Source organism: Schistocerca nitens, chromosome 9, assembly GCF_023898315.1.
Source record: "Schistocerca nitens isolate TAMUIC-IGC-003100 chromosome 9, iqSchNite1.1, whole genome shotgun sequence".
NCBI classification, from domain to species: Eukaryota; Metazoa; Arthropoda; class Insecta; order Orthoptera; family Acrididae; genus Schistocerca; species Schistocerca nitens.
In genome coordinates this window covers 499,905,380-499,918,738 of record NC_064622.1, presented here as the reverse complement: position 1 = coordinate 499,918,738, position 13,359 = coordinate 499,905,380, and the positions used below count along the sequence as shown (strand labels likewise).

Sequence of the window (13,359 nt, the reverse complement as noted above, 5' to 3'; positions counted from 1 at the left end):
ATTACTGCTGATGTGGTACAACGGCCAGAGCGCCTGGTTTATTGGGAAAAAACTATAGTTATTTGGAAACTGTTATTGAGCGGCAGGGGATAGTGAAGAAGAATATGAGTGAAACGAAATATTTCGTAATGAGCAGAGAGAACGACGAAAATCTTTGAAAGAGTAAAAGAGTTCAAATATCTTGGGCGCAGTACTCACTGAGGGAAATAAGATAGACCTGGAAATAATGGAGAGAATTAAAGTAGTATGCAGGTGGAGGTTTCCAGTCGGGAAGCTGCTCAGCTACCGGCTTCTATCGAGATCCACGGAGATTGGGATCTACAGCTTGTTGACCTATATGGAGCAGAAACATGAACTCTGACCAAAAAGATAGGGAAACATCCTAGCATTTGAGAACACTGAGATAATTTTTGAACCAGTGAAGGATAGATAGAGCCGACAGGAAAAACCGCGAACTGCAGGAGTTGTGGCAGTGATTAAAGCGAGAAGATTGAAGTGGTGTGGGCTCTTAACGCGTCGAGAAGGCCAGATCGCTGGCAGGTGGTGGAAGAAGGTCAGGGAGAGGGCATGGCTCAGAGGGGTTCACGGGATGGGGAGAATATGGCTACTATGGAACTAGCTGGAGAAGAATAAATACATGGGCGGATGGACATGGAGGAGGGAAATGGGCTTTGGCCTTCCAGAATACGTCGCTGACTACTCCTTGGACCAATGGCACGATAACGAACATGTGCCAAGAGACATCTGGAACCGCAGTGGAAGGCGCCATCGTGCAAATAACGTCTCAAAAGGATGGAACCGAAGAATAAATACATTAATAATCGACGAATTGTAAACTTTTCGGGGGAAAGAAGGAAAAGATCACGAATGGAGACTGACGAAGAGAATGCAAATGCTTTAAAGAAACTCAAAAATAATGGGAACTCAAAATCATGTCTGACTTGTGTAGTCTACACACAGAAGTTACAATGACGAAGAAAAGGTCGGAATTATTGAAAAGTAGTTTAATGTAATCATTGTCAATCGTGTAAATATTGTAAATAAATGTAATGGGGGACTGAAAAGGGCTCCCTCCTTGTGCTGTTTCTTGGAAACGACACAAAATCGACTAATTGTCTCTTCAAATTTGTTAAGTAATCCCTAGTGAAGACTGACAAGACTATTTCAAAGGCCAAGCCTTTTCCAGGGAATATTCGCAGCATTAGCCTTGAGGGATTCTTAGACTCAACATTTGTACGGGCAGACAGCGAATACAAAATGTTGTCAGTGGTAAAGCAAGCAGATGGCATGAAGCTCAATCCATACTTCCTCAACCGGCATGAAACTAGTAAAGACAAAATAATTTACACTACTGGCCATTAAAATTGCTACCCCAAGAAGAAATGCAGATGATAAACGGGTATTCGTTGGACAAATATATTATACTAGAACTGACATATGATTACAATTTCACGCAATTTGGGTCCGTAGATCCTGAGAAATCAGTACTCAGAACAACCTACTCTGGCCGTTCAAAATGGTTCAAATGGCTCTGAGCACTATGGGACTCAACTGCTGTGGTTATCAGTCCCCTAGAACTTAGAACTTCTTAAACCTAACTAACCTAAAGACATCACACACATCCATGTCCGAGGCAGGATTCGAATCTGCGACCGTAGCAGTCGCACGGTTCCGGACTGCGCGCCTAGAACCGCGAGACCACCGCGGCCGGCAACTCTCGCCGTAATAACGGCCTTGATACGCCTGGGCATTGAGTCAAACAGAGCTTGGATGGCGTGTACAGGTACAGCTGCCCATGCAGCTTCCACACGATACCACAGTTCATTAAGAGTAGCGACTGGCGTATTGTGACGAGCGAGCTGCTCGGCCACCATTGACCAGACGTTTTCAATTGGTGAGAGAACAGGAGAAAGTGCTGGCCAAGGCAGCAGTCGTACGTTTTCTGTATCCGGAAAGGCTCGTACAGGACAAGCAACATGCGGTCGTGCATTATCCTGCTGAAATGTAGGGTTTCGCAGGTATCGAATGAAGGGTAGAGCCACGGGTCGAAGGACGTCTGAAATGTAACATCCACTGTTCAAAGTGCCGTCAATGCGAACAAGAGGTGACCGAGACGTGTAACCGTCATGCCGGGTGATACCCCAGTGTGGCGATGACGAATTCACGCTTCCAATGTGCATTCACCGCGATGTCGCCAAACACGGATGCGACCATCATGATGCTGTAAACAGAAGCTGGATTCATCCGAAAAAATGACGTCTTGCCATTCGTGCACGTAGGTTCGTCGTCGAATACACCATCGCAGGCGCTCCTGTCAAGTGATGCAGCGTCAAGGGTAACCGCCGCCATGGACTGCGAGCTGATAGTCCATGCTGCTGCAAACGTCGTGGAACTGTTCTTGCAGATGGTTGTCGTCTTGCAAACGCCCCCATCTGTTGACTCTGGGATCGATACGTGGCTGCACGATCCGTTAGACCCATGGGGATAAGATGCCTGTCATCTCGACTGGTAGTGATACAAGGCCGTTGGGATCCAGCACGGCGTTCCATATTACCCTTCTGAACCCACCGATTCCATATTCTGCTAACATCCGTTGGATATCGACCAACGCGAGCAGCAATGTCGCGATACGATAAGCCGCAATCGCGATAGGTTACAGTCCCACCTTTATCAAAGTCGGAAACGTGATGGTACGCATTTGCCCTCCTTACACGAGGCATCACAACAACGTTTCACCAGGCAACGCAGCTCAACTGCTGTTTGTGTATGAGAAATCGGTTGGAAACTTTCCTCATGTCAGCACGTTGTAGGTGTCGCCACCGGCGCCAACCTTGTGTGAATGCTCTGAAAAGCTAATCATTTGCATATCACAGCACCCTCTTCCTGTCGGTGAAATTTCGCGTCTGTAGCACGTCATCTTCGTGGTGTAGCAATTTTAACGGTCAGTAGTGTACCATAAAAAGTGACTCTTCGAAATTTTACAACCTTTCAGCATATGTTAAGACTAATTTCTAGTAACACATGCCGTAGACTAGAGCAGGCCTTCTGATGCAGCTAGGCGAGCAACAACGCTCGCACTCGCTTGTCGTTACATGGACCAGCGCGGCCGACTGGTAGTGCAGGAGAGTAGCAAGCTGTGTGCTGCCCTCAGACGAATAACCACAATTAGGTTCGGCATAGCCTTAGATACGAACGCGCAGTGTACAGGGCGCAGTGCAAATGGAAGACCCCGCCCAAAAATTTAACTTTTCTTCTACCCTGCCGACAGCGACCAGATTTCAAAATCGTGTGTGTCATGTAAAGATGTGGAAATATCCAAGTTTTGAAATTCATAACTTCATTGATTTTCTAGTTTTCAATTTTTAACGTGCATTTAATGGTATTCCTTAAAACAATTTCTCGTACTCCCACCAAAACTTTGATGTGCCAGATTTTGTAGGCACATTCACAAGACATAGTTTAACGATTCTGTGGTTTCATTTTATGTGAAGGTTAATACTTTGTTTTCAGTGTTTATTTCAAATTTCAGCCGTAAATAATCTTTAATTATCGGTACATAAATGTGATGATTATTTCCGATAATATTAATGGATAGAAGCAAGCAAACAGATCAAGACTCTTTCCTGCAATAATTTCATACAGATTGGTTAATATTTATGATTAACGTTGTCGCCGAGCTTAAAAAACTAAGGGTAAAAAGGTTTTAACATTTCATCAAAAAATGAATGTTACTACGAAACACATACCCATTAAAATTCACCAGCACCGGAAAGTTGTCCCTTCCTGCTTTTATGAAGCTTCAAATTGTAATTTCAAGATCAGGATAGCTTTTTTCTTCAATTTTCTGAATAAAAAAGATTTCACAGTCTTGAAACTTCCTGGCAGATTAAAACTGTGTGCCGGACCGAGACTCGAACTCGGGACCTTTGCCTTTCGCGGGCAAGTGCTCTACCAACTGAGCTACCCAAGCACGACTCACGCCCCGTTCTCACAGCTTTACTTGCGCCAGTACCTCGCCTCCTACCTTCCATACTTTACAGAAGCTCTCCTGCGAACCTTGCAGAACTAGCACTCCTGAAAGAAAGGATATTGTGGAGACATGGCTTAGCCACAGCCTGGGGGATGTTTCCAGAATGAGATTATCACTCTGCAGCGGAGTGTGCGCTGATATGAAACTTCCTGGCAAACTGTGTGCTGGACCGAGACTCGAACTCGGGGCCGGCCGAAGTGGCCGTGCGGTTAAAGGCGCTGCAGTCTGGAACCGCAAGACCGCTACGGTCGCAGGTTCGAATCCTGCCTCGTGCATGGATGTTTGTGATGTCCTTAGGTTAGTTAGGTTTAACTAGTTCTAAGTTCTAGGGGACTAATGACCTCAGCAGTTGAGTCCCATAGTGCTCAGAGCCATTTGAACCATTCGAACTCGGGACCTTTGGTAGAGCACTTGGCCGCGAAAGGCAAAGGTCCCGAGTTCGAGTCTCGCTCCGGCACACAGTTTTAATCTGCCAGGAAGTTTCATATCAGCGCACACTCCGCTGCAGAGTGAAAATCTCATTCTGGATTTCACAGTCTTCTTGAGGAGGGGCAGTGGTAGGGATATTTTATTGTAAGTCAATACCTATTTCTTTGGAGACTGTTGATTGTACCGAACAGGACTTCAGTGTATTCCCTAAATTCACATTTACACAGCCAGCGTGCAAAGTAATTGATTGCCGATGACTAGCTGCCAACTGTTTCGCTTCAGTTTTCCTGGAAACGTTGCAACGTGTTTTTCCCAGCTTATGCCAGGTTCGGAGTAAAGATGGTTCCGTTTGACGGTGATAGAAATAAAAATTTGTTTTGGTATCTTTTGATATGCCAGAGACACTTACGCAATCCGTACTTGAAAAATTTCTTAGACGTACTTGTAATTCGAATACAGCCAAATCGTTTTCGGATCTAAGAGTAAACACGCTAAAGATCTAAAATAGCCATCGTTTTATTTTTATTATATTTTTTTAAATTGAAGTTATAGGGTGGTCTCCACTTTTAAATGGAGAGTAGCTGTTTTTAAGGCAATAAAAGTAACTTATGGTCGGGTTTCAAAAGTTAAAGCGTTCCGACACATCAGCATCAACGTATCAGTGCACGATAGCTAGTCTATATGTTTATTGTATGCGATGGTGTTTTGAAGCGGTTAGCTTTCTATTAATGGGCTTCAAAACTTTGAGCACAACAAAAAATTACAATAGATTCCATGCGAAAGATTACGGACACTTGGCAAACAACGAAAAACCGACGTGAATATATTTGTATTTTCAGGATGAACACTCAACGAAATTCAACGAATGAATCTCCAGTTAGATCAAGTTACCATACTGCTTTTCGGCTTGGAAAGTGTTGCGAAGTTTCACTAATTTTCTGGTTCGTTGACAGTGTGCAGACTCGGCTACAATTAGAATTTTTATACCCACTGTGTGTCGTTCGCGTGATTAGTTTCACAGCAGAATTAGTCTCGTAGACTTCTGTTTCCTCAACATAAATTTTCACGACTTTAGAAGTCTCCAGCTACGATTACGTCGATATGTAGACTTGTATGTATGTATGTAAGTATTAAACCGGGGACCTAGAAACGACAGACAGGCTTCGTTCCGCCGTAGCCCTCAGTGGTTCAGAACCCCACAACAGGCCACAGCAGTCCACCCACCCCAATCACCGCCCCACACCGAACCCAGGGTTATTGTGCGGTTCGGCCCCCAGTGGTTCCCACCGGGAACATCTCATACCAGACGAGTGTAACCCCAAATGTTTGCGTGGTAGAATCATTTGCGGTACGCGTAAGTGTAACTGAGGTGAAATAAGGGGAAGAAATACACCCTTAGAAGCTCACTGACAGACTTCAAGTTACGAGCTTGTCTTCGAATTAACATTACTCTAAAAGTGGTAGCGGACAGTGATCTTTTAGTGAAAAGCAAACTAAGTAGTCTTCATCGACATTCTGTGTATTTATGTTTGACGTTTAAATACACTGAAGTGCGAAAGAAACTGGTACAGGCATGCTTATTCAAATACAGAGACATGTAAACGCCTGTATGAGACAGGTGTCTGGCGCAGTTGTTAGATCGGTTACTGCTGACACAGTGGCAGGTTATGAAGATTTAAGTGAGTTTGAACCTGGTGTTACAGTCGGGACGCGAGTGATGGGACACAACATCTCCGACGTAGCGATGAAGTGGGGATTCTCCCATACTACACGAGTGTAGCGTGAATATCAGGAATCCGGTAAAACACCAAATCTCCGACATCGATGCGGCTAGAAAAAGATCTTACAAGAACGGGATCAACGACGACTGAAGAGAATTGTTTGATGTGGCAGAAGTGCAACCCTTCGGCAAACCTCTGCAGATTTCGATGCTAGGCCATCAGCGTGCGAACCATTCAACGAAACATCATCGAAGGCACACTCCTTTATCATTGATGACTGCACGACACAAACCATTACGCCTCTCCTGGGCCCGTCAACACCGACATTGGAGTGTTGATGACAGGAAACATGTTGCCTGGTCGGACGAGTATGGGGACAACCTCTTGAATCCATGGTCCATGTCTGGATGGGAGTGGTCAAGCTGGTGGAGTTGGTGTGGAGCGTGTGCAGTTGGAGCGATATGGGACCCGTGATACGTCTAGATACGGGTTTGACAGGTGACGCCGAGCGGTTCTAGGCACTACAGTCTGGAACCGTGCGACCGCTACGGTCGCAGGTTCGAATCCTGCCTCGCGGATGGATGTGTGTGATGTCCTTAGTTCAGTCTAGGGGACTGATGACCTCAGAAGTTAAGTCCCATAGTGCTCAGAGCCATTTGAGCCATTTTTTGACAGGTGACACGTACGTAAGCATCCTGTCTGATCGCCTGTTTCCATTCATGTCCATTGTGCATTCCGACGTACTTGGGCAATTCCAGCAGGACAATGTGTCACCCCACACGTCCAGAATTACTACAGAGTGACTCCAGGGACAGTCTTATGAGTTTAAACACTTCCGCTTGTCACGAAACTCCCCTGACAAGAACATTATTGAGCATATCTGGGATGCCTAGCAACGTTCAGAAGAGATCTCCATCCCCTCGTACTCTTACGGATATATGGACAGCCCTGCAGGATTCATGATGTCAGTTCCCTCCAGCATTACTGCAGAAATTAGTCGAGTCCATGCCACGTCGTGTTGAGCACTTCTGCGTGTTCGCGGTCGCCAACAGGATATTAGAAAGATGTACCAGTTTCTTTAACTCTTCAGTGTAAAATGATAAGGAAATATAAATATGTCAATTTAAATTTCGTCCTGAAGCAGCAGTTATAGTAAGGCTGCAACAGTCGTAAGAAATATCATGTTTCTAACTTAGCTTAGCCCCGTTCTTTGCATCATCGAAATATTAAAAGAGGTGTTGAAATGAAATGTCGTGTGGCGAGGGTCTCCGGGCGGGTAGGTCCGATCACCTGGTGCAAGTCTTTTGATGTGACGGCACTTCGGCGAGTTGCACGTCGATGAGGATGAAATGACGACACAAAAACCCAATCCTTGCGCGGAGAAAATCGCCAACCCATCCGGGAATCGAACCCGGCCCTTCCGGCATGACAAGCCGGCTCGCTGTCGACTCAGCTACATTGCCGGACAAAGGAGACGTTGAATGTCATTGTCACTTCTCATGACCTTGAATTTCATTGTCAGTTCTCATTAATACAACAGTCTTAAAAAATAATTTTGCTACGAAACGCGTTAATGAGCCACCCCTGAAGCGTTGCGAGGTTGCTCACTGCTGTGGTGTGAGCGCGAGCCAGCTCGCACGAGCAGTTGTGCTGAACTGCTGGACTTCTTAGTGTGGCTGCACCTGTGAATGGCCGGTTAGCGCGGCAAGAGGCCCAGGTTCCGTGCCAGTGTAACTCCGTGCGAATGTCAGTCGGTGCAAGTGTTCCAACCCCGAGGCAGCCGGGCCGCTGCAGAGGTGCCAGGGGCCAGGTGGAGCGAGGGGTGGGCTGCCCCGGCCTGGAGCGCACTCGACCCGCTCTCGGGTCGTTCCCAGCTGGCCGGGGGCGCCCTCTTCGGCCCGGCCGCAATCTGCTGACCTGCAATTACAGAGAGAGGCGGAGAGCGGTGCGCGGCAGCGAGTGCCTTCTGCAGGCCCGGCGGCTGAGTACGTAACTCTCCTGTGCCCGCCGCGTTCCGCGCAAACGATCAAAATCTGTGTCTTGCTAGGGAGTACGATGCGTTTCTTGTGCAATGTGAATGGTTCATAAAGGAAAAGTAGAATTTAACCCGCCGTCGACGATGGAGTACGAGCTCTGATTTTGCAAGAATAAATGGGAAATCTGCTGTGACCTTTCACAGTGGCAGTAGCGGAGCTCGCGTTACGTGTGTGGTCTTTCTGTATCTGCTGCACTACGATCCGTCGTCGGTCTAGCCGATGATGGTAGAGTGGTTTAAATTCCCTCAGAAAGCGCTCTTTCGTTGTGTTTGTGCCTTGAAAGTGACGGGGCTTTCACCTGTTGAAATATCACTTGCTGTTCAAGATATCATCCGGCTACGTTGTCGTAAGCTGTGTGCGCATTAAACGTACCACAACTGTGCAAAAACAGACATAATGTCTGATAGGATAGCAGCAGTTGAAACGATCCCTTAGAAAAATGATCGTGCTGATAAACCTCTTACATTATTTGATTTTCAAACAGCTGACCAAAACTGAACGTACTCAGACATTCACTAAAGTGACACAATATTTTTAGCGCAACGCAATCTGACTTTCAGTAATCCCTACAAAAGAATGGCCCTAACTAACAATATCCTATACCTTTCATGAATTCTTACCTCACAAAAATCTTCGTTACTCTAACTACTGCAATACAGCGAGCGCCAATACTGCCAGCTAAATAAGTTTCTGTCCAGATCATCCGCTCTGAAAACTCCGCCGTCTCTCTCCCCACATCCCCCACTGCTGGCGGCTCACCTCCAACTGGGCAACGCTACGCGCTGTTAACAGCCAACCGCCCAACACTACAATAGCGAACAACAATGCAAACCAGCCACAGACTGCACACAGCACAGCCAGTGATTTTCATACAGAGCGCTACGTGGCGTTACCAACATAAAAACCTAAACAGCCTACTTACACAGTCAGTGAATTTTACAATGTTACTTATAATCCGTCTTGACTGCAAAATTTTTATTCATATCACCGGTTTCGGTTCAACTAGAACCATCTTCAGATCTGATATTTCGGTTACCGGAGTAACCCGTCCAAATCTAGTAACTTTCACATGCTGCGATAATAAAACACGAAACACGCTTTTTTAAAACTTTTTCAGTGTCCCCCGTCAATTCTGGCTGGGGTCCCGATCCCGTGCATCAGCACTACAGTACTCCAAAAGAGGCCGAACAAACGTAATGCAGGCAGTCTCTTTAGTAGATTTGTTGCGTCTTCTAAGTACTGTGCCACTCAAACGCAATTGTCATCCCCATGTACTTACTTGAATCACGACTTTAAAATTTGTGAAATCGTGTATGTAACTGAAATGTAACTTTTTTTATACTCGTGTGTACTACTTGATGATTTTCACGTTTCGGGCTCAAAGGATCGATTGATACTATTTGTACGTCGCCGATATCTCACGTAAATTATTTAGGAATTCGTTTTGATCTTCCGAAGACTTTAGCAGATGTTAAACGACAGCATGACCTTTAAAAAATGTAAGAGGGCTCTTCAGAATGTCTCGTAAATTGTTTATACGGATTAAGAATAGCAAATGACCTGTAGCAATACCTGTGGCAACCCCGGATAGAGTGTTATGAATGAGTACCTTTACGGTTTCGACGTCTGCACGAATACTACGAGGCATACAGAATTTAGATTCATGGCAGCATCTACCAAACTTTCGATCGCAGGACGCGCCGTGGCGTCATTGCAGGGCGCACCGCTGAGGGGCGGGTGTGTCGTAACATCCAAAGAACTCGAGTGCTCCGTAAAGTCGCATCGGATTAGTTCGCGCCTGCGGGTAGGGAAGCCAAACCGGCCTGCCGTCGTTGCACAAATAGTGGCTTAGTGCACTGCAGACACGTACTAGTATTCGCCGCGTCACAAACGGTATCCACAACCGAGCACGTGTAATGTGAGTTGAACACTTGGGGAGACACTGTAACCATTCATACATGGGCTGGATAAAAAGTGAAAGCCTTCGTTGTAGTATCGATCATATTTGGCAACAGTGTTATACTTCATACGAGACTTTACTGACAGGCGTTCACCGTATTACATGCTCGCAATATAATCGCCGCTCACCCTTCGCCACACAGACGGACGGGGCACTACACGGCCAGTGCGTCCATCTCAGTCGATGTCTGACAGGAAGCTCCCTGTGGCACGGATTATGTCATCTCTTGTGTTGTAGGTCAGACCGTCCATCATTTCGACGAATATGTCGTAACCGCACGGACTCATACCATCTGAGTACGGTGGATGTTCCAATATCTACCACCCTCAAATACGCAGGAACTCCTGCACTGGATTCACAGTGTGGCATCGTGCACTGTCACGAAGGATGATGGGATGCAGTCCAGCAATGATCCGTAAGCAGCAGAGACCCAGAAAATATTAGATACAGGCTCCCAGGTAGATGCCATTTTCCTTGACTTCCGGAAGGCGTTCGATACAACATAGTAAACATAGTAAGAGCCTACGGAATATCAGACCAGCTGTGTGGCTGGATTGAAGTGTTTTTAGCAAACAGAACACAGCATGTTGTTCTTAATGGACAGACATCTGCAGACGTTAAAATAACCTCTGGCGTGCCAAAGGGGAGTGTTATGGGACCATTGATTTTCACAATATATATATTAATCGACCTAGTAGATAGTGTTGGAAGTTCCATGCGGCTTTTCGCGGGTGATGGTTCAAATGGCTCTGAGCACTATGGGACTCAACTGCTGTGGTCATAAGTCCCCTAGAACTTAGAACTACTTAAACCTAACTAACCTAAGGACAGCACACAACACCCAGCCATCACGAGGCAGAGAAAATCCCTGACCCCGCCGGGAATCTAACCCGGGAACCCGAGCGTGGGAAGCGAGAACGCTACCGCACGACCACGAGATGCGGGCTTTTCGCGGGTGATGCTGTAGTATACAGAGAAGTTGCAGCATTAGAAAATTGCAGTGAAATGCAGGAAGATCTGCAGCGGATAGGCACTTGGTGCAGGGAGTGGCAACTGACCCTTAACATAGACAAATGCAATGTACTGCGAATACATAGAAAGAAGGATCCTTTATTGTATGATTATATGATAGCGGAACAAACACTGGTAGCAGTTACTTCTATAAAATATCTGGGAGTGTGCGTGTGCAACGATTTGAAGTGGAATGATCATATAAAATTAATTGTTGGTAAGGCGGGTACCAGGTTGAGAATCATTGGGAGAGTCCTTAGAAAATGTAGTCCATCAACAAAGAAGGTGGCTTACAAAACACTCGTTCGACCTATACTTGAGTATTACTCATCAGTGTGGGATCCGTACCAGGTCGGGTTGACGGAGGAGATAGAGAAGATCCAAAGAAGAGCGGCGCGTTTCGTCACAGGGTTATTTGGTAAGCGTGATAGCGTTACGGAGATGTTTATCAAACTCAAGTGGCAGACTCTGCAAGAGACGTGCTCTGCATCGCGGTGTAGCTTGCTGTCCAGGTTTCGAGAGGGTGCGTTTCTGGATGAGGTATAGAGTATATTGCTTCCCCCTACTTATACCTCCAGAGGAGATCAGGAATGTGAAATTAAATTCGATCGCGCACGGAGGCTTTTCGGCAGTCGTTCTTCCCGCGAACCATACGCGACTGGAACAGGAAAGGGAGTTAGTGACACTGGCACGTAAAGTGCCCTCCGCCACACACCGTTGGATAGCTTTCGGAGTACAAATGTAGATGTAGATGCAAATCGCCGCTTCCGAGGGGGTACTTTCCAAACGGCGCCGATCTCGAATGACATCCCAGGCACCTCGAAACTCTTTCACCGGTCTCGTCACTGTGCGATATGTCAATGCTGCATCACGACACGCCTCAGGCAGTTCCTGAAAACATTGTTGTGCGCTCCGACCACGTGCCACTTCAACCTCGATCCGTGCATATTGTTCGTGTTTCCTAAAAAGTACTATCAGGGTGCTCGAACTGGTCATGTTACGATAGTGTTGCCACTGTGCTACCCTAGTAGCTAGGAGAGGGTGAGTATGTGTGTGTGTCTGCGGCAGGTCGCCGCCGCGCACGCGCCGCTCCTCGGCGTCGAGCGTGGGCAGCGGCGGGCCGCCGAGCGCCGCAGTGCCGCCGCCGCCCCCGCCGCCCCCGCAGCCGCAGCCGCTGTCGCCCGGCGGCGGGGGCGGCACGGGCCTGCGCTCGCGCTCGCCCACGCCCCGCCGGTCGCTGGCTGCGCCGCGGCCCGCCGCCGGGCGCTCGCGCTCCAGGTCGCCCACCCCCGGCGGCGCCAAGCCGCACGCGCTCGCCCCTGGAGCTGGAGCTGGAGGCGGCTCCGGGCCGCAGCGCAGCAGGGACGCCAGCCCCGGCAAGCCGCTGCAGCGCAAGGACAGGGACCCCAGCCCCGCGGTGGCGCCGGCGCCGGCTTCCGCCCCCGCCCCCGCCACCGCCTCCACAGCCGCCGACGCCCACAACGACTCGGGCTCCGAGGTGTCGGACGAGGGCTACCGCAGTCTGGGCACCGTGGCCGCCGCCAGCTCTCCGCCCGCCCAGGGCGTCGACGACGGCGTCGTCGGGGTCAAGGCGGTCGCCGAAGACTCGGAGGTCGCCGCGGACGAGTGCAAGGACGGCGGCGTCGCGCCCGACGCGCAAGCCTCAGGTAGGCTTTTAACCCATTCGTGGTTAACACTCATTTTGCACATATTTAAAAAATAGAAGGTCTGAAACTCTTTCTGCCTAACTAACAAAAAAGGATTATAAGTTGAGGGATTTTGGAAATCACGTATGTCCCACGAACTTAACCACGCCCATGTTTTCAATGGAATCTAAAATATTCAAAGTTAATTTTTTGTTTGTAGTTCACGGTGCATAAAACTGTTTTGTTCACGATGCGTCGGGCATCTTCAGACGTTATCCCGATTCCGCTAAGTCTTGTCTACTGAGAGGTCAGACGTGAGAGAATGGAGACATTTTCACAATATTTATGTCTCTTGTCCAGCTCTTCAGTCGGCAACATTTATTGGAACCATGAGCATCTCTGAAGATGGACACTACAGTTGTGGGCGAAACGCCAGGCATAAAAAAGTTTCACATACAAGAAGTTTATACCCGCAAGTTTCTGCAGGAACTGAAAACTGATCTTGGAAACGTTCATTGTAGTGTCG

General features: G+C 47.7%; 1 protein-coding gene across 1 annotated transcript in view; it reads left to right on the top strand.

Annotated features, from left to right (window-relative positions):
- Nucleotides 1-13,359, top strand: part of LOC126204373 (GAS2-like protein pickled eggs) — an 832,631-nt gene that overhangs the window by 789,306 nt on the left and 29,966 nt on the right. The window contains exon 8 of the mRNA XM_049938746.1: nt 12,256-12,854. Within this exon, the coding sequence (XP_049794703.1) occupies nt 12,256-12,854 (599 nt within the window). The remainder of the gene's footprint in view (nt 1-12,255; nt 12,855-13,359) is intronic.